The 23,530-nt window shown below is 34.4% G+C and overlaps 4 protein-coding genes across 6 annotated transcripts; 1 reads left to right on the plus strand and 3 right to left on the minus strand.

Moving 5' to 3' along the window:
- Window positions 1-2,284: 2,284 nt before the first annotated feature.
- Window positions 2,285-8,127, minus strand: CSN6 (COP9 signalosome subunit 6). The gene is made up of 6 exons (XM_073079738.1): window positions 7,758-8,127; window positions 6,809-6,940; window positions 6,236-6,387; window positions 5,110-5,275; window positions 4,381-4,574; window positions 2,285-3,129 (listed from the first exon to the last, which is right to left on the minus strand). Exons 1-6 carry the CDS (start codon window positions 7,996-7,998, stop codon window positions 2,989-2,991), a joined length of 1,026 nt encoding a protein of 341 aa, XP_072935839.1. The 5' UTR covers window positions 7,999-8,127; the 3' UTR covers window positions 2,285-2,988.
- An 840-nt stretch (window positions 8,128-8,967) lies between these two features.
- On the plus strand, window positions 8,968-16,461 carry LOC140747345 (uncharacterized). 3 transcript variants are annotated; one of them, XM_073079741.1, is made up of 6 exons: window positions 8,968-10,222; window positions 10,396-11,562; window positions 11,818-12,136; window positions 12,581-12,724; window positions 13,214-13,289; window positions 16,047-16,461. In XM_073079741.1, exons 1-6 carry the CDS (start codon window positions 9,247-9,249, stop codon window positions 16,203-16,205), a joined length of 2,841 nt encoding a protein of 946 aa, XP_072935842.1. In that variant the 5' UTR covers window positions 8,968-9,246; the 3' UTR covers window positions 16,206-16,461. The 3 variants fall into 3 exon arrangements, with proteins under 3 accessions (XP_072935842.1, XP_072935840.1, XP_072935841.1); XM_073079739.1 differs by having other exon boundaries at window positions 8,970-9,204; XM_073079740.1 differs by having other exon boundaries at window positions 9,598-9,737.
- Window positions 16,462-16,802: 341 nt separating this feature from the next.
- Window positions 16,803-18,235, minus strand: LOC140747346 (uncharacterized). Its single transcript, XM_073079742.1, has 3 exons — window positions 18,075-18,235; window positions 17,602-17,836; window positions 16,803-17,062 (listed from the first exon to the last, which is right to left on the minus strand). Exons 1-3 carry the CDS (start codon window positions 18,161-18,163, stop codon window positions 16,916-16,918), a joined length of 471 nt encoding a protein of 156 aa, XP_072935843.1. The 5' UTR covers window positions 18,164-18,235; the 3' UTR covers window positions 16,803-16,915.
- A 2,549-nt stretch (window positions 18,236-20,784) lies between these two features.
- On the minus strand, window positions 20,785-23,481 carry CycC (cyclin C). The gene is made up of 3 exons (XM_073079743.1): window positions 22,753-23,481; window positions 22,301-22,393; window positions 20,785-22,108 (listed from the first exon to the last, which is right to left on the minus strand). The coding sequence occupies exons 1-3, from the start codon at window positions 23,341-23,343 to the stop codon at window positions 21,986-21,988; spliced, it is 807 nt and encodes a 268-aa protein (XP_072935844.1). The 5' UTR covers window positions 23,344-23,481; the 3' UTR covers window positions 20,785-21,985.
- Between the last annotated feature and the right edge of the window lie 49 nt (window positions 23,482-23,530).

A 23,530-nucleotide genomic window follows, 5' to 3' on the forward strand; every position in this document is an offset into this window, starting at 1 on the left:
CGATTTACATAAATATAATACTTTAATAATTTTACAAAATATAAAAAAATATTGTATGGTTATATTGCGCCTGGGCAATGGGGCTTACATGTTATCGATTTTAATTAAATCTCTGAAGTAAATAATAACGAATATATTGTATAACCATTTTGTAAAAATATTCTAATTTCATGGGTCCATTTTTCTTCATTTAATTATAGCTTATATTGATTTTATATGTATTTTCATTTTAAATACATTGTAAACTATATTATATTAAAACAATAGAAATTCGTTACTTTTTTTACACACGGCTAAAAGTTTCTTTTTATGTGATTAATTTAATTTAATTTTACGGACCCGCGAAAGCATAATTATACATGTAAGTACCTACTATAAAATTATCTTTAACATCATTATTCTATCTATAGAATTAAGCCTGGTTTACACAAGAAGAGCTTCTCGACAACGAGTAAAAAATATGTAGTTTATAATTATTCTGTTTTAACCATTTTCTACTCATGGCATTAATTGTCAGATGACACGTTGTAAAAAGTTAACAGAAAAATCACGTACTAAAAATACAGTATCAATTCGGTATTCATTATTCACACACTAACGGACAAAATACATACTATTTTTCACAAATGTATAGGACTTTTTAAGCTTATTCACATAACTCAAAATACACTTGAGCCGCGGCAAAATATTCTCTAAACTTTAAAAATTTTAAAATTACTCCCAACCTCTTGTTTCAATCAAGTTAAGTACTCCATCCAATTATAATTAAAAAATACAATTAGACATCAATTATGTACTATATTATAATATAAATGACATAAAATATTTAATCTAGCATGGTATGTGAGTTCGCGTACTTTGTCTTCTTGGTAAAAATCCTTATATAAATGACAAGAAAATTACTATTACTTTTATTCAGGAATCTTTTCTTGTATAAACCAGTCATTAGTGTTGGACACTTCGATATAAATAATGTGGTAAAGTAAGACTTATGATAATCCACTTCATTTGCAAGTCTTCCATAGGATGAATCTCAATGTGTCCAAACTTTGTTAATTTTGTGTAACGATTTACGAAATATCGACAAGATGAAAATAAAATAATTGCATCTAAATTGTATTTTTATTTAATCGCCTCCTTAGGGTGTTTCTTGTCACGCACTTTATGTACGTACGTGTCGCACTCGCCCACGACTTCGTGCGCATGGCACGGTAGAACACAAGTGGTATGCGTGGTAGGAAAAAGGCCCTTAATCCTTATGTTAACTACACAGCTTAGTTACTTTAAACTGTCTTGTCTTTGACATTTTTTCATTATTTATCAAAACAACAGTATAATTGAAAATGTGTAACAAAAAAAAGCATGCAATGAGAATTCATTGTATAAAATCATAACCACATTTATTCACGTAATTTACATATCAGTCACAAAAATGGTAATGACTCTTACATGCAGATCATATTACTAGTTTCAATTAAATATAAAAATACGACTAACTTATGTTTATTTAGCAACAGTAACTGCAAATAAAAGAACAACGGGATATTCCTGCTCTTTTGAAGTGCACATCGTGTTTTATGAATGACGCTTCATTCAAAATAAAAAAAAAACAATGTTAAGATGACAATTGAGCTTCATAATGCGTATGCGACGTATATTGAATGAAGTTTCAATTCAAAATACAAATGCAACCGTATATTTCATGATACATAAATGACTTTTATGTATATTAAAAAAAGTTATACAGAAAAAATGGAAAAGTTGTTCATTGACTGGTGAAAAGAAAGGATAAAGATCTATAGTAATAATTAGTCTATAGTCTGATTCATAATTAGGTGTCCAAAATGTAAACAAACAAATGTCACTGTCAAAATTAACAAGAAACAAAAACTTTATCAAACTCAACAAAAAACGAAAACTTTACAATTATTCACAATTTATCGAACACGCTATGAAAACGATAATACATTTGAGTTCGATTACAATCACGAAAATGAATAACATCAGCTACGAAACTTAAAAATGACGGCACAAGAAATGTCTTGGGTTCCGATTGTGTTACCATTATCACATTTTAATTTTCTACCATAAACCTTGTTTTAATTATTATTACTGTATGGAACGAAATTGAGGTAATATAAATATTAGAAAATTTGAATTGATCTTAATTTATTTAGATTATTATTTTATTATTGTTGTATTAATTTAATATTGTCAAAAATAAGAAACTACCATTTGAAACGTATTTTCTTGATAGGACAACACCTTTGCTTACATTTTGGACACCTAATTATGAATCAGACTATAGGTGTCACTGGGATCTGCAAGGTGGCAATAGATGGCGCCATTAAGTTTTATATTAACATAGCCCTAACAACGCAAAAGAACCTAAATATCAAGTGACATTTTCCATTAATTCTACATACGCATGCATAACCCATTTTTAAACTACGCACGATTAGTCAAAGTATCACCACCATATTATGAGCAAAATTCAATGCTGCCAATTTAATGAATGATTATGATATCTTGAAGTGCACAGTTAAAAAATGCGTTACATAAATCATACATCGCCATTTTTCCTTACTGTCTTATTTTTTGTTGCATCTTTGGGATAGTTACACATGAGAATATATTCGTTTATTAGTTCATTTGACCATATTTGCCTTAAGATACCTAAATCACGCTATGAAGGTTTTCTAACCAACTTATACCAGCTCCCAACTAAGATTAGTCCCACACGGTCTTCCTAGAGCAGCATAAAAAATAAATCAAAGATCAAACACGAAACCTTTCTGCTAGACTTCCATATTTTTGTAGATTGATGTTTGTGATCCTTCGATTTGAATCTTTCTGAAATCCCATCCTTAATAATCGCCATCCCTATGAAACCAATTATCCCAAATATGACCAAAAACAAGACAAAACAAGAAAAAATAGCCATATCTATTATACAGTTACTATGTACATGTAAATCTAACGTCCACCCTAAAAGAAGAGTCCCCGCATGCGGCGGCCCATGCCCTGCCGGTCGTACAACACGTTGAACCTGTTCACCAGCTGGTTGATGGCGTTGCAGCCCTTCGTTATCGTACCCAGGTACGTCATCAGCGCTACGTCGTTACATTGCTAAAAAAGAAAATATAAAGGTTAGCGACATTCATGCTGATGTGCATTTAATATGTTAAACTTAGCAGGACCAGATGTTGCTCTGCGTTTTCGGCAGAAGGTAGTCCTAAAAACATATAAACAAATAAAGTTTTTCAATACATATTGTAACCCAAATTTACGGTATTTCTGTTTATATTTTACTAGATTTTTTTTTTTTATATATATAATATGAGAGTAGCAGACGAGCATGCAGTCCACCTGATGGTAAGTGGCTTCTGCCGCCCATGGACATCTGTAATCAACCCCAGATAGGATTAGATATTCCTACCTGAGGTCGGCCACAGATGCGCCGCTACCCCTGAGGGCTAAGCTGGAAAGCCTCGGAAAAGTCTATCTCCCTTACCACACCCTTCAAACCGGAACACAGCAGTGCCTAACACTGCTGTTATTAGGTAGAATTAGGTGTGGCGGTGGTGCCGCCGGAGTCGAACCACAAAGGGTTCTACCACCTTCAAATGATGTTTTTGTAATAAGATTACTTTCATTATTAAAGATTATTATATTATTATAAGTTTGAGAAATAACCTACACTTTTTGGAGGGTCATTGGTTGCATCCAAATAAAATGAAGGGACTTCCTAACCTATCTATGAAGGATTATGAAGATTAGGTCCTGCAGGTATAGTTTCAGAGGATTATAATAACATAACATTAGTAGATAAGTAATTCTGCTGTTGAACCAGTACGATTTTTTAGCTATACACTAATATTACAAAGATACAGACTACCCCAATATTTTTATTATGTGACATCACCAGTGCAAAATGTCAAATTCAACTATGTCGTACGTATGAGTTATATACAGGGCTGGATATAAGCGAGGGCAAATATATGCAAATATATATAAATATATATATATGTATATCTTTTCCTTTGATATTTTTTTTCGCTGTTTTACCTTTATCTACAAAACCTTGTACAAACATGAATACTAGAAGTATCTTACCTGCGTTTCACAATAAAATATGTATTGAAAAACTCAACTTAAAACATTGATCATTTTATTCGGAAAATAATTTAAAGGCCTCTAGACCTCTCAATCCGGCCCTAGTTATATATATATTTATTTATTTAATATAGGAGTAGCAGACGAGCATGCACAGTCCACCTGATGGTAAGTGGCTGTTGCCGATAATGGACATCTGTAATCAATGTGGCCGGAGTCGAACCACAAAGGGTTCTACCACCTTCAAATTAAAAAAATATTTACATTATAGAAGTGCGTGCGGAACTGTTGCGAGGTGAGCAGCGGCAGGCGGTTGGCGAGCGCGCGCGCCTCGCGCAGCAGCGCCGGGCGCGGCGGCAGCGCGCCGTCGCGGATCGCGCGCACCGTCGCCAGCACCGCGCGCACGCGGCACACCAGCATCTTGATCGCCGAGCGCTGCGCCGTCAGGTGCTCCGCCACTGCAATACGCGTGTACCGTTACCAGCTGAAGAGGAATTGCGTAAAGCTCTGCGACATGTGCAAACCTCAACTGACAAAGGCAACAGCGAGCGCGTTCGAAAATCGGATGGATAACGGCTTGTGGCAAAAATCTGTGCTAAGGAGAGAAAGACAAATCGTCTTCCCCGTTTTTTTAGAATAGCAGTCATTACAACTTGTAATTTAAGTTAAGTTAAGTTGTAAGTTGCAATTTAAGCTGCATTTGAAAATAACTGTTGAATTACTTTGGGTTTGTTATAGCACGCAACATAGCAACTACTGTTTCTTATAAAAGCTGTGTAAGATATTTTTACAATACATAATATTAATTAATTGATTTGGAGCTCAAAGTCAGATACATCCTTTACATCTGTACCCATAGACAAGACTCATTTTTTATTCACACAAATTTACAAAAAGACTGAATAACATACACTCATATTATAATCTGATTATTTGTAACAGCTGAATTCTACTGCCTAAAGTTAATCTCTCAAATAAACCCATAATACCGACCTAAACTGTTCAATGCCGCTTCACCGGACGAGACGCGGGCGACATGATCAACTCCAATCCTTTCTGCCTCTTCAGCAGCCAGTGTATACGTGAGAGGCGCCAGCAGCATGGTTGCCCGCCCATTAACCACATCTATGACTGATTCGTAAAGAACTACTGGTAATTGCTGCAAAAGAAAACAATAAAATTTTAAGTGATCATTCCGTCATAAATAATATAAAGAAGGTTACTCTAAACCAACATTTCCCAGACTTTTCAGTCCACGAGCCCTTGGGAAATCAAGCACAGTTTTCACAAACCCCCTTAATAAAACAAACAGCAAAAAAAATGGATTACGTATTTATTTTAGTTATTAATGATACAAAAAAAAAACAAATACAGAAGGTTAATAATAACTGTTTATTATGAAAAATATGAAAAAAAATAATAATGTGAAGGTTGGTGTTGCTTTTTTGCAACCAAATCAGGGATATTCGGGTTGATGTTGCTACTAAGCTGTAATCCCAAATCAGATTCTACTTGTAATCTGTTTCTGTATTTGTTTTTTTGTATAAACAAGAATAGAGAATGCCTTTTCACATAGGTATGTGGTTGAAAAAAACAGTAAAGCGGCCCTTTTGCATTTATTGAGCGATTTATGTATGGTCCAGACATGAGACCGCATACCCCCATACATACAGTCACGGACCTCCAGGGGTCCGCAGACCACAGGTTAGGAAACGCGGCTCTAAACAAATATGTCCAAAGTAATAATTTTGTCCAAACTTTAAAGCGATTGGTAGATGCAAAACTGTAGAAAAAAAATTAAGGAGTAATAATGTACCCTATTACATATTATTAGTCTTTGTATACTCATAATTTGACACCAAACAAAACTGTATTTTTTTTAACTGAAACCAATACGGTTTCTGTACTAGTTTCAGCTGAAACTAAAATTTTTCCAAGACTCATGAATATATACATAATTTCCTGAAATTTATAGATATTTACAAACGAAACCTTTTTTTTAGAAGAAACTTGGCAGAAAATGGAACTACTCATAATTAACCATAGCATTCACAATGCAATATATAATTCTACTGTGAGGTTATGATTTAGAAAACAATAAGTGGCATGTAGAACTTACATCTCCATTCCTCCCTGCTGGGTTTAACATCAGCATGACTGGACATTCATTAATATCACAAATCTGTCTGTGTACTGCAATATCTCTCTCTGTGGGTGTGTCTCCTGTAGTATACCACCCCAGGAAGTCCATTTCTGAGAATACCTGTTTAACTGAAAATAGAGGGAATTGTAATTACATGATTGTGTCTCACTAATAATATGTTTATTATGATTTATTATTTTTTTTTAATAACCAAAATCTGTCCATTACTACTTACAGTACTCCTGTCTCAGGGAGTAGTAAACTATAGCATAAGTCTTCTAGTTTATGCTATATTCGACCACTCTGGTCAAGTGTAATTGGTAGACTTATGAAACCTTTGGGAACTTTGTTTTATAAAACTCTCAGGTATGTATATTTTACTACAATGTTTTCCTTCACTGTTAAGGCAATTGACAGTTTCAGATTTTTCAAAGACATATAAACATCACATTATTAGATGATGTAGTGTTTCCTAGATACAATTATTAGATTTGTTGATCAATCTCAGCCCTAAATTCAGCACCCAAGTTTAAGTATTTATTTACTTACATTGTTCTTCCTTCTGACTATAATATTCTCTGTCAATTATAATGTCTCCATCAATAACGCTGAAGACCAATTCAAAGGAATTCATCACTTCAATGTTTCTGCCCTTTTGCTTGCCAATAAGTGCTCCAACCACTGCAAGATGATTATGAACATATAACACAAGGTAATTACATTTAATTATCATCAACCCATTACTGTCCCACTGCTGGGCACGGGTCTCCTCTCAGAATGAGAAGGATTAGGCCATAGTCCACCGCGCTGGCCAAGTGCGTATTGGTAGACTTCACATACCTTTAAGATTTTTTTTTTTTTTTTCATTCATTCAATTACTATATAAAAATGTACCAAGTAAACCTTCAAACATCTTTAACTTCTGGTAGGACTTTAATCCTATCTGGCTTTGATCATAGATATCCATGAGTGGCAGTTGCCACTCAACAGCTGGACAGCATGGTCATTTAAAACTTATATCTATACTAATATTATAAAGAGGAAAACTTTGTTTGTTTGTTTGATTGTAATGAATAGGCTCAAAAACTACTGGACCGATTTTAAAAATTCTTTCACCATTTGAAAGCTACATTATCCACGAGTAACATAGGCTATATTTATTTAGAAATATATTTGATAAATAGATTTTGAGGCGGTACAAAGTTTGCCAGGTCAGCTAGTATTATATAAAAATACTTTTATACACATTCACAATAAGTTAAGCCTAAAATTATAGGGTATATTAACTTTAGGTTCTATATTTTCACAGACAGACATTTGCATGTTATTTATTTCTATAGAGAAAGTGAATAATACAATTTTTGTCTTCATATATATTTATTAATTTATTTCCTTGATATTTTAACCAGAATACAATAAAAACTAACACGAATTAACCAGAAATGTAAAATGCAAACTAAGGTTATTGTACATATAAAATCGATAAATATAAAATTACCAGTCTGAGGCGAGCCTTCCTGTGCCCTCAACCGCGTCCAGTGTTCCGATACGTTCATGATCACCAGAGGGTGCAGCGAGACCGTCACGGAGCCGGAGGTGGCGGTGGTCACCACCACGCTCTTGGTGCCCGGCGCTGGTGCCGCTGGAGACGTCGGGTTCGGAAGCTCCACAGGCGGCCCGGAAGACGCACTCTCCACTTCTACTTCCATTTCAAAATCGATCCTGTCTGCGCTAGACATGGTTCAGTAATTACGACGTTTTCAGTTAAGTGCGGAAGAATACAGAAAAACTAAGTCAGCAATCACAAATTGCAAAACAGACACAGTTTGACATTTGCCTAGACAATCAATTAATAAATGTCATTCGTCACTTTGTCTCTCTAAAAGTCTTAAATGTCACGCAGGGTATCTTACTTCAAACTACGTTTTCCCCACATTTAATTTAAAGTTACTTCATCCTTAAAAATAAAAATAAGCCACGGATGTCTGGTACCTGTGCCATATTTATTCATCTAAACAATTTCTTGTAACAATTATATTTTACAATAAGGACTTATTCTATACGTTCATTTTTTGTTTACGAGGGGGAAACCTTCAAAAGGTACCCTATGCCGTGGAAGCGACACGGGGTTATGTGGGATTCTTACTGCACTAAACCTACTCTTGCCACCCGTAACCCCGGAAGCCCCTTTTAGTCGCCTCTTACGACAGGCAGGGGATACCGTAGCCCTATTTTGGTCCCGGAAATGAAGGGACAGCATATTCTACACCTATAAACAAGAAGCCAAATGAATAGATCCAGCTTCTTTGTCATATCTGCCACTTTCCGTTTTGCTAGCTTAGCGTTGTATGCAAGTTCAACAATGCAGTCTTGTAGACACTGTGTAGTGACATCTAGATAGTTTATTATTGATAACAACATATTATTATACTTTGATTATAACAATGGCTTTCATGGTAATTTATAAAATTCCGAATCCTTTTAAAACACCTACGAAGGTATTATTATTTATTTATCTAATACCGACTAAAACAGGAGAATACCTTGAGCTGGCTACATTAATGCTGCCAGAGAGTAAGATATGATTATTTCCAACTTGAATAATATTTTCTTAAATGTCAACTTTTATATAAACTTCTATACTTAATCTATAATAGTATATAATTTTAATTATCTGTGCTTAAATCAATTTGACTTGGACATTTTGAATAATGGCAATATTGGAAATGAACGAAGAATTGAGAAATGACGCTTAGAGTTCGATGCATTAAAATTAGTGTTTTGAGTGTTTTCATGGTTATAATAGTTTGATGAATTGATAACCATCTAATTTCGAAAGTTGTACACCATTTTAATATTCAATACGAAAGAAGAAAGTTATATCGCTGCGCTACGTAATACGTCGTTCCTTGATGATTGACGTCCCTATACGATAACTTCTACAGGTCAGAGGATTGTTCTATCGATTCATAACAATAAGCTTTAGCATGGCTTCGACAGCTGCTAAGGCGGTGGGCGTTGCGAGAGATATTTCGCCGTTGTATTACAGAATTCTCTCGAAGTTTCCTCAGAACTTCACATTCTGTTTCGCTTACGGGTCAGCTGTCAAACCGCAGATAGGTAACCAAAAAAAGCACAATATGATCGATCTGATCTACTGCGTCGACAATTCGTACAGATGGCACGGCGCTAACATCGAGATGAATCCATCACATTACTCAGCTCTGCGCTACTTGGGCAAGGGATTTGTTGCAAGATTCCAGGAGAAATGGGGTGCCAAGGTGTACTTTAACACTCTTGTGGAGCTCAAAGAAGAGAATGTTACCATCAAGTATGGTGTAGTGTCCCAAAAAGATCTGGTAGCAGACTTGCTAGACTGGAATGACTTATACTTGGCGGGGAGACTCCATAAGCCAGTTGAGATCATCAAACAGACAAACAGCTCACAGCTTCAAAGTGCTCTGCAATCCAATTTAAGGTCTGCCGTTCACACTGCACTCCTTATATTACCTGAAACTTTTTCTGAATATGATTTCTACTTTGCCATATCTAACTTGAGCTATGCTGGTGACTTTAGAATGACATTTGGGGAGAATAAAAATAAAGTCAAGAATATAGTCCAACCACAGTTAGTTAATTTTCGTGAGTTGTATAGGCCCATCTTGCAGCATTTCCATGCCTATGTAGACTTCCCAACTGGAGATGCTCAGTGCCATCAAGATTTGCACCCCGAGACTAAGCTACACCACCTAATGCAGTTGCCAATGGTTCCTCAACAAAGAATTGTCAAGTTCTGGAACCATGGTGGACCTCAGCAGGATATGGAGGATGTCTTACGAGCAGTTGCATATGATATAGATTGTTCTGTTATTCTTAGACAAATTCTAAAAGATCTGGTTTGGCAATCCAGTGTGAGACAATCGTTAAAAGGCATCCCGACAGCAGGAATGCTAAAATCAATACGCTATAGTGCTAAAAAAATTGCCAAGATGTTCTAAAGCAACTGATATCACAATGTTATGATTAATAAGCAAATAATTGAGTGTATATATTTACGAAATAAATGTACAATTATAGTATAATGGTAATTTTTTTTTTAAACCTAATTTAGTTAAACCCTTTTCTTTTGGTTTTAGGTTTCAATATGCTATCTGATGAATCAAGCAGTGATTCAGAGACCGGGAGATTCAAAGGTCGCTCAAAACCCCAGGATGACCAAGAAAAAAGTTCTAGTAGACGGGAAGATGTAAAATCATCTGGAAGAAGCCGAAGACCTGATAGTGATAGGTATCGTAGGGATATTGAAAGGAAACGAGATGAACGTAACAATTACGATAGGAGATCTAGAGATAGGCACAGGTATTCTAGGAATTCACCCATACGTAGAAGATACTCACGGGATAGGAGTAGGAGGTCTCCAGAAAGAATTAGACATGATAGGGATTCTTCAGGTAGATCGAAGCCACTAGACCGTAGAAGTAGTAGTAGAGATAGACATAAAAATTCAAGAATTAGATATCAAAAGTCTCCCATTCCAAGTCGTGATGTTAAAGAGGAAATAAAAGGTATAATCAGTAAAAGAGAAAAAAGTGCAGAGAGGCCAACTAGTAAGCAAAGAGATAAAAAATCATCATCTCCAGAAAAAGAAAAGCGCTCAGAAGTCCATAAACCAAGTGTCTCAGAAACTAAAAAAATTAGCAGTCCAATTATTATTGATGAAAATGAAGACAGTGATCGATCAGTTGAAGTTCAACCAGGGTCTTATTATAACATGATTCCAGCCATAGTTAAATGTAAATCAGAAGAGTCAAGTGAAATTGATTCTTCAGACGATGAAAGACTTAGAGCAAAGCTTTTAAACTTAGAAAAAGAACTACATAAAACTAAAAGAAGAAAGCACAAGAAGAAACACAAAAAGAAGAGTGTTCGGTCAGATAAGGAGAAAGGGGATGCTTCAGTTGAAGTGAGCAGCACAACAGATATACAAGATAATATCAAAACGGAAACCATTAACTTATCCGATACCACAGAGGTGACATCAACACAAAAATGTCAGAAAGACAGCAGTGAAGAAGGAGAAATATTAAGTGATGATTCTGACCAAATTGATATTGACCCGTCAGATTTGAGACACAAGTTAAAAAGGTCTTCAAATCGAAGTGATTCGAATTCACAAGAAAAAGTGAATAAAGATGTATGTGGGCCAGCATTACCTCCACATTTGGCAAACCGGTTTACAGAGAACTCATCGGATGTAGAAGGCCCAGCTTTACCTCCTCATCTGCAAAAGTCCAAGAACATAGGTAACATAATCTTCTTATTTTATTTATACATAGCACATTTTACTGTGCTCTTACATACTAATTACTGGACCTGCAAAACCAATCTCTGAATTTTATGAATTGATGGTGGGTCCAGCTTAAAGGATACTTCAATGTTGTTATAAAATGTATAATAATCAAATAATACTTTTCATGACATTAACTGACTTGCCTATTAGTATTCAAAAACATCAATTTACTTTGATTTATAATTCATATCTGTTCATTACATTACAGGACCAGCATTATCGGATGATATGCGAAAAGTACTTGCAGAGAACAGTAAAGAGATAGTTGAGTATGAAAGTTCAGAAGAAGATGGAGGTTATGGTCCATTGCCAGCTGGCGAGGAGACCAAATTAACGGACGCTCATCAGCGCTTGGAGGAACGAGCCCTTGAAATGAAAATAAAAAGTATTGATGGTCAGTCGCTAAGTGATTCAAAAGCAAAATCTCGGGAACAATGGATGTTAGAGTTGCCTGAGGGCAAGGCCAAGTATCTGGGTTTGGAAGCACGAAGTTTTAGGGCGAAGGCAGGACCAGATATGTCAGACAGGTATGTTTCAATTACTTGTTGTAGATATTATATGAAATAATGATTAGTTTGATGGTCCATTATTGAAATTTATGTCATAAAAGAAACCTATGGCCCATCTGATGTTGAGTTGCTTTTGTCGCCCATAGATGAAATATGACAGCAACACTGATAGTCGATTAGAAGTGCATTGGTAACTGTGTACTATTTTAAAACGAATATTTATATTTTTCAACTTTCGAACTGTGTAAGACAGATATAACTCTTGCGGTCACATTAATGACAAACTTAATCGAATAACTTTAATCATCTATATATTCAACCTTTCGACATAAGGATGCAATCATACAATTTAGCTTCTACCTACTTAAATATTTACGCAAATTCTCAATATTTTCAAAAATATTTTAATCATAACATATCTTAAGTTATCTGTCTACACCATTATCATGAATGTATCTCTAGGTCGTCATGGACGGACACGCCCGAGGAGAAGGCTCGTAAGGCGGCCGGCGTGGCGAAGGAGGAGGACGCCGACGTGGCGCTGCAGCGGGAGGCGCGCGCTAGACACATCGCCAACAGGGACGAGGAGCAGGAGAAGTCTATCAAGTGAGTTTGTACATGTAGCTCACAGATACTTTATTAAAATATCTGGACCAAACATTTACATTTTTATTTATTGAATATTAATGAATATTTTATACAATGATACGTTTAACAAAAGATAAAAGAATGCAGATACACCAATTTAATAATGTAAAACCTAATTTATGTTCTTAATTATATGAGGATTACACAGAATTGAGTTTATACATTGACAATCTAACACGAGATATTATTATATTAATAATACTTTGGCTTTATATTATACCTCACTTTTCTATCTTAACGCAATATTTTTATTAGATATTATTTTCTTTTATGAGTTAATTAATGAACACGATTTCTAAAGCTTTAAATTCAGTCGCGTTTCACTTTCAACTTCGCTTTCCAAATGTTAAGAAGCTCACGAACTTTATCAAGAATTGTATGTACAAATTTAGAAAATTAAAAATATGCCTAATGTATATTGAGTTTCAATTTAATGATTTTGTTCAGGAAACATAAAAAGAAGCACAAAAGGGAAGAGAGTCTTCTGGAGATCCATCAAAAGAAACTCAAGAAGAAGAAAAAGGTAAGAACTTATGAACAAGTAACATTTGTATATATTTTCGGGACAAAAATTGCCCTCTATGAATACGCACGAATACATAAATAAATAAAAATAATAAGTAAGACAAAATAAAAATAGTTCTTTATTATGTAAGTAAAGTGTTGGTGTACCCAATGTACCACCAGCATGTGTGACCTATCTATCAAAAAACGAGTATTAAAACCATGGATGACCCCTGGTCTCTTGCGTTGCATACGTAATCGCGATCGCTTACATAAATTATCTAAAAGAGACCCTGACAATAATATTGCTAGGTTAACATATAAGCGATACCGGAACTACTGCAGGAATCTTTTAAAAAAGATCAAACAAGCCTATGAACGGATGGAATTTATGAAAGCTAAAAATAACCCCAGGACGACTTGGAAATTTATTAAAAATATAGCAAACTTAAACAATAAGTCGGACGTGAATTCAGATTTATTACAAATATCTCCCACTCCTGAACAATCTGTTAATTTATTCAATGAGTATTTTAGCAATATTGGACACGAGTTAGCCTCCAAATTGAATAAAAAACGCAATTCTGATGACTCTGGCTCTTTCACAAGTACACCACAATCACATTCCATGGCCCTCATATTAACTGACATCCAAGAAGTTGGGTCAATACTAATGGGACTCAAGGTAAGCGCGACAGGCTGGGATAATATAACGGTATCATTGCTAAGAGCTGCCCGTCACATATTAACCCCTGTCATGACCCATATTTTCAACCTCTGTTTCATATCTGGCATTTTTCCTATTGTGTTTAAAAAAGCATTAGTGCTTCCAATTTACAAGAGTGGAGATAGAGGCAGTGTCAACAATTACCGGCCCATTTCTATTCTGTCGACTTTATCTAAAATAATAGAAAAAATACTAAACAATAGACTAATAAATTATCTTAATAAGTACAATATCCTCTCCGATCGACAGTTTGGCTTTCGGAGCGGGAAGTCCACGGAAGATGCTGTTCTAGAACTAACAAATACTGTCGTGAGAAATATTAACAACAAATTAAAAACTATTGGTATCTTTTTAGATCTTTCCAAAGCGTTTGACACAGTCTCTATCCCCATTCTTTTAAACAAATTGGAGCATATTGGTGTACGAGGAGTTGTTCACGATTTATTCAAAAGCTACCTTAGTAATCGTACACAACGTGTGAAAGTTGGCGGTTACCTTAGTCTCCCCCGAACTTTAACATGCGGCCTTCCGCAAGGTAGTGTACTTGGGCCTACCCTATTTCTTGTTTACGTAAATGAACTCTGCAATTTAAACATTACCAACTGTAAAATACTAACCTACGCTGATGACACGGCTCTCCTGCTTCAGGCTCCCACATGGGCTGAGGCTCGTACTTGCGCAGAAACTGCTATGCGTACTGTTATGGAGTGGTTGACAAAAAAATTACTTACATTAAACCTCGACAAAACTGTCTACACCACTTTTGCGTTAAACACAAGTGCCATGCCCCGACTCCCATTCTCTATTGTTGCGCATCGTTGTAATGCAAATGAAATCTCATGTTCATGTTCAATATTAACACATACATATAATATAAAATATTTAGGAGTCCACATAGACTGCCTATTAACGTGGAAAGACCAAATTGAAGCCTTAGTTACCAGAGTAAGGAAACTAATATACATCTTTAAGACCTTAAGAGCTGTCATAGATCACCAAACCCTAAAATTAGTTTATTTCTCACTCGCACAATCAGTTTTATCCTACTGTATTACAGTGTGGGGCGGCTCAGTTAAAACGAGATTTCTTCGTCTAGAGCGAGCTCAAAGGGCAGTTCTCAAGGTGATGCTTTACAAGCCTATTCTTTTTCCTACCTCGGAACTCTTTAAAGTCGCTAAAGTCTTAACCGTCAGACAGTTGTTCATCCGCAAATTGATATTACGAAAACACTTAACTCTACCCTACGTTAACAAAAACCTCACTAGTCGTCGGCCTGATAAAATCTGCGAACAAACACGTAGTCGTACTGCACTCGGAAAACAGAGCTATGAGTACTTAGCTTCCTTAATTTACATTAGACTAAATAAAATATTAAAAATTCATCCACTCACGTATTGGGAATGCGAGAAAAAAATTAGTAACTACTTATTAAATCGAACATATGAAGAGACTGAAGCACTTCTAAAAAACTAATACACTAGCATTTATTAAACTTAAACACACACACACACACACATGCACACACACACACACACACACACACACACACACACACTCGCATACACAATCCATTCCACAATTTACCCTATTTAACTTATAACTTATATCAATGTACGATTATAATGTATATATTTACAAAATAGCTTACTTTGCATATATTATTATAAATATTCAGAATGTACATACATATGAAATAAGAAAATTAATGTGTATTGAACATATCATTACTGTGTTACCCGGGATGGGCGTAAACGCCTGCGACACAGTTTCTTACTATTGCAGATGTTTACGAATTACTGTATTTTTTGTAACGTGTTTTTGTTCAATAAAATCTTTAAATCTTTAAACCTACCTCTGGTAGGATACTAATCTAATCTGGGGTCAAGAGAAAGTAGTCATATACTATAGGGGGAGAACTTAAACATAATTGAGTTTACTTAATATAGGCATAATAAGAACGTGTATAACATTTGACCCCTATGATATATGTAAATAACTTTGTTGTTATTTATATATTATGTACCTATACAAATTATGTTTTTTTTGCAGAAAGAGGAAAAAGATGAAGAAAAGAAGGAGCGGCGCCCTTTCAACCGGGACATTGATTTGCAAGCCAACCGCTTCGACGAGGCACAAAAGAAATCTATCATTAAGAAAGCCCAAGACTTAAATTCTAGGTTCTCGCGCGGAGAAGCAAAGTTTTTGTAGCAAAAGTAAGAATGTGTATGCAGGAAACACCAATATATTTTGTATATGGGGTCCATAAAATAAGCTTTAGCTTGCAATACTTATATTTTAACACTTCCGGTTAACCCATGGTTGTCGTATTTTAAATGTATGTTGTATCCTCAATAGGAATTCCAGTTAAAGACTTGTAACTTATGTGTCCGGAGATAACTGTTTTTACACATTTTTAATAGTAGTGTACATAAATACTCCATATAATAAAAATTGTAAATACAAATGTGTTGTTTTATTTAGGAAATAATTGCATATCAATTGCCAGTTTTAATGTAGTCTTCTAACGCCTGTTACAAATAGTCAAGTTATCTAATTTTTTGCATGCTAAAGATCGAACGTTGACATTTTTTGCCTACTAGATTGATAGATTGATTATTGATAATGGGCGTAAATTACTTGAATCCACCGAATTGTCTAAGTAAAAGTTATCGTTATTCAATTACAAAGTCACTGCCTAACTACTCTTGTTCGCTCTGTATTCTGTAGTTACTATTACAATAATCCTATTAAATAATATAATACATCGAAAGTAATCACATAATGCAAGGAATTAAACAAAAACAGTTCAGTTTCAATATTTTCTGATTTTAATAATGCAATATTAACGCTATTAGTAAGTTTATAAGTATATTTTAGCTACATTACGTATATTTTACTGCACTTTGATTAAACTCGTACTACATAGCTACGTCAATAGTGGTAGCTTTAGCCCTTTCAGCTGAGGCACACGTTTTAACCAAGGAATTTTCGCAGCAAAGTGGCTCCTCGGCAGTCATGTCGGCATAAACCCACGGCTTATCACATGCTTTGAAAAATGCGGAGAGCTGAAAACATTTTAATAGCAGAGTTACATAATTTTAAGTTTGTCCCAGATATTTTAACATGTACGGTACCTGATGTACCTTTAAAGGCGTAGTAAAAGGCATATAAATAATTATTTTTTAAGCTTAGTACCATTAAGACCCCAAGCGCAATAAAGAAAGACTACTTTTTTGTAGACTTTTTATCCAACTGCCTGACGCAAAGGAGGGTTCATCAGTCTATATATGTATGTTCTGTTGTTTAAACGTTGTACATTTTTCTATCGTCAGAGAATTTCATTCTCTGGGGATTCATAATATTCGTAACATATCATGTAAAGGTGGATCAATGTGGGAATACCGACACAATTATTTTGTGCGCAAGGCGCATATCTGCTTTCCCCGTAATTACTTGAAAAATTATAACTTTCTTCTTTCAGGATTCTGGAGCCATTGGCCGAATTGGCCTCTTTCCGTATTCGATTTATAATATTCTTCATTGACCACTAACATATTACGTACAAAGCAAGCCAGTTTAGTAATTCCATTATTAAAATAAATACCTTTAACTCATCGGCGTCTTTAAGCCGGTTGCACAAAATCTCTGGCCCTTTAGCTTTCGTTGCAGTGGCCAATGCCAGGCAGAGGCTTTTGCACGTGGATTCACCTTCTTCATCACATTTTATTACCAGTCCCGGCGACTGCGCCAACAGTGGGGAGCTTTCTGCTTCAGGTACTGTAGTTGGGAACCCACCACATGAGCAATTCCCTTTCACGATTTCATCTAACGCTGTAGTGCTGAAATTAATCGAAAGATGTTTAACATGTAAGAAAATAAGCCACAAATAAAAAATATTCTAATAATAAATAAATATTCTAATAAAGTTAAAAGTCTAAAAGTTGTTTTTATTACTTAGGACAAAAGAATTACTGGTTGGCGACCGGCATGACACAAATCCATTAGTGCCAGAATTCTTAAGAGTCGCGGGCTCGATTCTGAGGCTGGCCAAAATTTTAATAAAAAATATGTTTATACCTATTTAGCGTTTCTTCAGCAAATACTATACTTAAACCGAATAACAAAACGGTGCAGAAATCGCACGCGATGCTCTTGGTGAACACCATGTTGAGGATTGCTTCAATAATGATTGGCACAACTTCATCCGCCAACTTAAATAGACATCGAGTTCCATATGGAAGTGTAGGAACTCCCAACTCTTTTATAAGGCGAAGACTGTGCTGGTTGCTTAAGAATCATGATATGTTAGCATTAAAAGAAATGAGGAAAGTTTTACAAAGTACGTAGGTACAGATACAGGAGGTGCCATAGGATTAGAATATTTTGCTAATATTTACTCAATTACCTCGATACAATTAGAGTGGAACGAATTATTACAGATCAATATACAAAGAAGTTTTTTTTTTCATTTGTACGAATCTTGAAATTCTTAAAAGCTACTTGAAAGACTTTACCGGATATAAATATATTTTAAGCTGTAAATTTTAAATGTAGCAAAGCATATCTGTAATACGTGTCTCACTTGGTCGTCAATACATGGACATCATATTGAAATACGATTAAGTACTTACCGATGTTTTGGTGTGGAGTGTACACGATGATATGTTTTGGTTACGTCCGTTATACAATAAGCCGTTAACGCCACACTCGTGTTTCTTTACACAATTAAGGAGTTAATATCATTACCGTCAACGTCTGATACTTAGATACACCTAGGTACTTCTTACAAGTTTGGGTAAAAAATGGAATTAATTGCCGTAATGTTTGTTACATAATCATATTGATTATAAATATCCTCCTTCGGATACTTCTTTAATTTTATACAGGAGCCGACGTCACTGAAGGTGGTACACCGAATATGATTCGACCAGGAGCGTATCTATTTCTGTTTCTAGAGTGAAGCAGTTCTTATATTTCGATGCCCCTGCATCAAGTGTGCATGCGGACTTACTAAAAAATATATAAGGCTATCATCGCTATCATCAGATAGATCCTCTACTCTATATGGATTGATTACAGATTTCTTTGGGTGGCAGTGATTGTTATTGACCATAATGGATGTATTTTTGTGTTACATCAATGTTATAAACAAAGCAAAATAGTACATTACGATACGCGTGGCCAAAGTAGCCTATTTTTGCACGGCGTGAAGTTAGCGCCCGAGCGCAGCGAGGGTGCTAAACGCCGTGCACATAATAGGCTACTTATGTCACAAGTATCGTATACTATTTTATAGCTCGTGTGACATAAACCCGCTTATACTTGTGAAGTAATATGAAAAAATATGATAATTATTTTGAAACTTATAAATGATTGAAACTAAAAATTATGAATTAAAAAAACAATAAAAATGTGACACAACCAAAACCGTTGAAATTTGATGTGAGAAGTCTCGATTTAGAAAATTTAGTAATTATTCTGCTCTTGTGATAAAGACAAATCTAACACCACACATACGTCGAAATCTATCAAGCCATTTAGGCTACATACAGGCGTCTAGACCAATGACTTATAATGGGAACTCCACCTAAACCTATTAAAGAAACATATGATAAGCAATCACATAATGTACTAATAATGACTAATACTAGTGATACAGTAGAAAATCGATTATCCGGTCCTCAGTATATCCGGTCATAAGTATTCGCGATTATTCGGATTGACAAACGTGAACAAGTAACTTTGTAATAACCCTTGCAAATCAGCCACATTTTGTGTTCCATGTGCATTTAAATTCCGGAAAGTCGCCAAATCGCAACTAAAAAGATACTATAAAAAACAAAAACCCGATTGCTAAAAATATAGCCTATGTTATCTCCACAATTTAGACGAATCCAACGACACATCATATGTCGAAATTAGTGAAGTCATTTGAGTTTGCCAAAGAATGAAAAATACATACGTAACAAACATATCGTCGAAAAACATTACCTTCCTAAATGGGTTTAAATAGCTTTTCTTCATAAACTAAATTATCCAAATTTTCGATAATCCGAATGCCACAAATACGACAACAAATAGGTTGCTTAGTCGAGATTCTACTGGAGTAGTATTATGGCTAATTTTGATAATGATTCCTAATTTAAATATCTCCTACTGTGGTGTGTAGCGAATATACACAGTCAAAACAAACAATAAAACTCAATAAAGCCAACAGTTAGTCTTATAGTGATGCCATTGCTTAGTATATACACAATCGCAAAAACATTTATAAATACGTCCAAAACAAAATATTAAAATAATTATAGCTTTAAACAAAATACTCATTACTCACTTTTAATTTTTAAATGGCATTTAAAAGTATCAAACGTTCATAGTCATGTTTATTTTTTACAACTGTGAGGGTAGTGTATTAATATTCGTACGGTGTAAAAATCGGCTACTTTGGATACAGAAATGCGTGGCTAAAATGCGGGTTTAGGTCACAGAGTGCTATAAAGATATTTTCGACGTAGAGTCGAACCTAGTTACATTTAGTCGGTTTTTTTTGTTTGTTTGTTTAAAGCAAATAAATTATCTTTATTTTTCTAAAATTTATTGTAGATTTCTTATAGATTTGTTATAGATTTCTATCTTTTTCAATCAAAACATTTGCATGCCTTTTATTTGCTAACACGTAACTATGTACGCCCAAGTAAATAGCAATCATTTAATTTTATTTATTATAACTTATTATCAACAGTGTGGGTAAGTGGAGAAATTGTCTAGGTGCTGAAAAAAATACGCCATTTGTATGTCTTTAATGATATTTTTATTAAAATCAATAAACATTACTACCAGTCTTTCATTGTAAAAAGATGTATCATTAACATTACCTATTTATTTTTCCGGAACTTGAAGCAATTCTTACAAAAAATACAAAAATGTTTTATTATTTTGTACCATTAATATATTATTTTAATTAACTTAGCGAGGCTTTTATAGTTAATGTATTATTGTATGTATGATTTTGTTTATCTTTATATTTATTATCCTTGCATTTTATTTTCCACTCTACCAAAAAATATACATATGGCTTAATTGCTATACTATGATCATGCCTTGCCATACTATGCAAATGTATTCCTAATAAATAATAACAACACATTATGGGTTGCTTTATTTTCTTCAACTCATTAATACTATCGGAAAATGGATGCAAACCTTGTTACAAAATAAAGCGGAGAAAAAGAAAAGTAATGGTAAGTACAGTAAAAAACATAACATAAAGGAAATAAACAGATGAAGAAAATAGTAGTATAAATATTGTTAAGAAACTTTAGACAACAAAGTAATTAATTTATTTGATTCCTTGAAAAACTTTTGTCATATTATAATCAATATTTATTATTGAATAGTACAAAGGCACACTAGTTAAATCAAAAACTAAAGAATTGAGCTATTGATAAGTATTTTAAATATTTTCTCTACTACTTTAACTTTATTTTACAAGAGGTTTTCACTATGTTACTAGTAGGAAAATTACTATTCTAGTACAAAATATTTCTATTTACAATACATAAAATGTATGTGGCAATAAAATAATTTAATACTGAAAAAAATTACATTTTAATTCTTTAAAGAAAAATGTTTTAAAATCCTCAAGGCACCTCTTTTTGTGATTCTTCAGTTTATTAATGTATAGCGACATTTTGGTAAAAGAAAAAGAAACCCAAACAGGTATAATTTTTTTTTCAAAGTATCTAACTCTTGGTCAATTGTATTTTCTACATGTATTTGTTAAATTGTCATAAAAACAAGACTATCATTTATGTACATGCATCTGTACATATTTAATACAACTGATACTAACCCAAAAACCTAAATGCAGTTTAGTTAAGTCTAGATATAACTACACTAAATTCCTACATTATGTGTCATAGAGTACATTATTTCTCTAATTGTAGAAAGCTGCAGAGACCTGTTGATCTCTGAGCTGTTTACTGTCACTATCTCTGTGGAGCCGGATTGGGTTTAGGCATTTTACTGAGTAACCCTTGAATTTCTTTCTTCTCATCATAACTTTTCCACATTTCATAGAGGTTGATGATTGCTCTTACAATTTCTTGTATCTGAAAAAATAATGGTCGAAGCTTAAATATTAAATGTTAAAACATAAATAAAATATATACTATTACAATAATGTTATAGTCCAAAAATAGACAAACAAACAGATACATTACATACTATATATAGTGATTTAGGGCTGACACATAAAGTTTTTTAATTTTAATTTTATGAAAAAAATCATGATTATTATTTACCTTGTCCATATCAACATTGAGCTCCGCAAACCAATGTTTGAGATTCTCCTTTCCCAACATCACACATGCTATATGTAAAGCACCTATTGCAATCTGAAAAATAACAATGTAAATAATGACAGATTTCTTTAAAAATTGTACAGTTTCATGATTCAATTTGGTAGCACTCAACCTACTTTATTAGCCTTTTAAGAGAGCTGAAGTTAAGTATTTAGGCTTGAAGACTAAAGGAAAACATAGTAATATGGGACATCACTACTTAGTCCTTAGAAGCACCAATACATTACAGATATGTCAACTGTCCTATAAAATCTAACAAGACATGTCCTTGGGTAGCTCTGACCAATAGCTGTAACTAGAGTACATAACTCTCAGCTCCTTTATTCAATAAAAAACATTGATAACAATGACATCCATGTATTAAATATACAAGATACAGATTAATACAATACCTGATAGGGTGGAAAGAGTAGACTGACATCAGTTCTGAGAGAATCATTAACTATTCTCCAAGCATGAGTTAGGAGCTGATCATCCTGCCCAATATCTTGCACAAACAGCAGCAGCGGCCGGTACGGCTGATATACAATGAGGCAGCAATCTAGATTCTCTAACAAGTAGAATTCACATTCCAAAATGTGATTTGTCCTGTAAGGAAACTCTTGTTGTCCATACGCGTAACTGAATTTGTTTTTGATCACAGTTTGACACGTCGTTATTAAACGAGAGTTCGATATAACGCCGAACTCTTCAACTTTAGACGCTAGGAACACACAAGTCGGCGCTAAAAGTAACGGGTCTATACATTTTAATGAGTTCCTCGCGTAAAACCGTTTGAAGTAAACAGTGGCGGTGGCGATCACTTGCTGACGAAGTTTCAGCTGCTCGCCTAAAACTTGTATTATGCTGGCGAAGAAGTTAAAAATTTTCTGATACTCCTCTTCAGACAGCTTCGCTAAATCATGCTGGCGATCCCTAATAAGATCCTGTTTATCCAGTATCCATTGCTGGTGGTGTGAACTTTGCCAGAAATTACCAGCCATATTCAAAACTTAACTCAAGCTTAGTGTTGTATACGTATATTAATTTTAAATGTTAACAGTTGACATTTATACAAATAAAAATTCTAACATAAATACGACTGAATTTCATTCCACCAATAATAATTATTTTAAAATTAATTTGACATTGCCAATAGTGACGTTGACAACTGACGGTTGTTGACAGCTG

The sequence above is a fragment of the Epargyreus clarus genome, unplaced genomic scaffold (assembly GCF_041222505.1).
Source record: "Epargyreus clarus isolate Ecla_fem2 unplaced genomic scaffold, WU_Ecla_fem_2.2 ptg000014l, whole genome shotgun sequence".
Taxonomy (NCBI): Eukaryota; Metazoa; Arthropoda; class Insecta; order Lepidoptera; family Hesperiidae; genus Epargyreus; species Epargyreus clarus.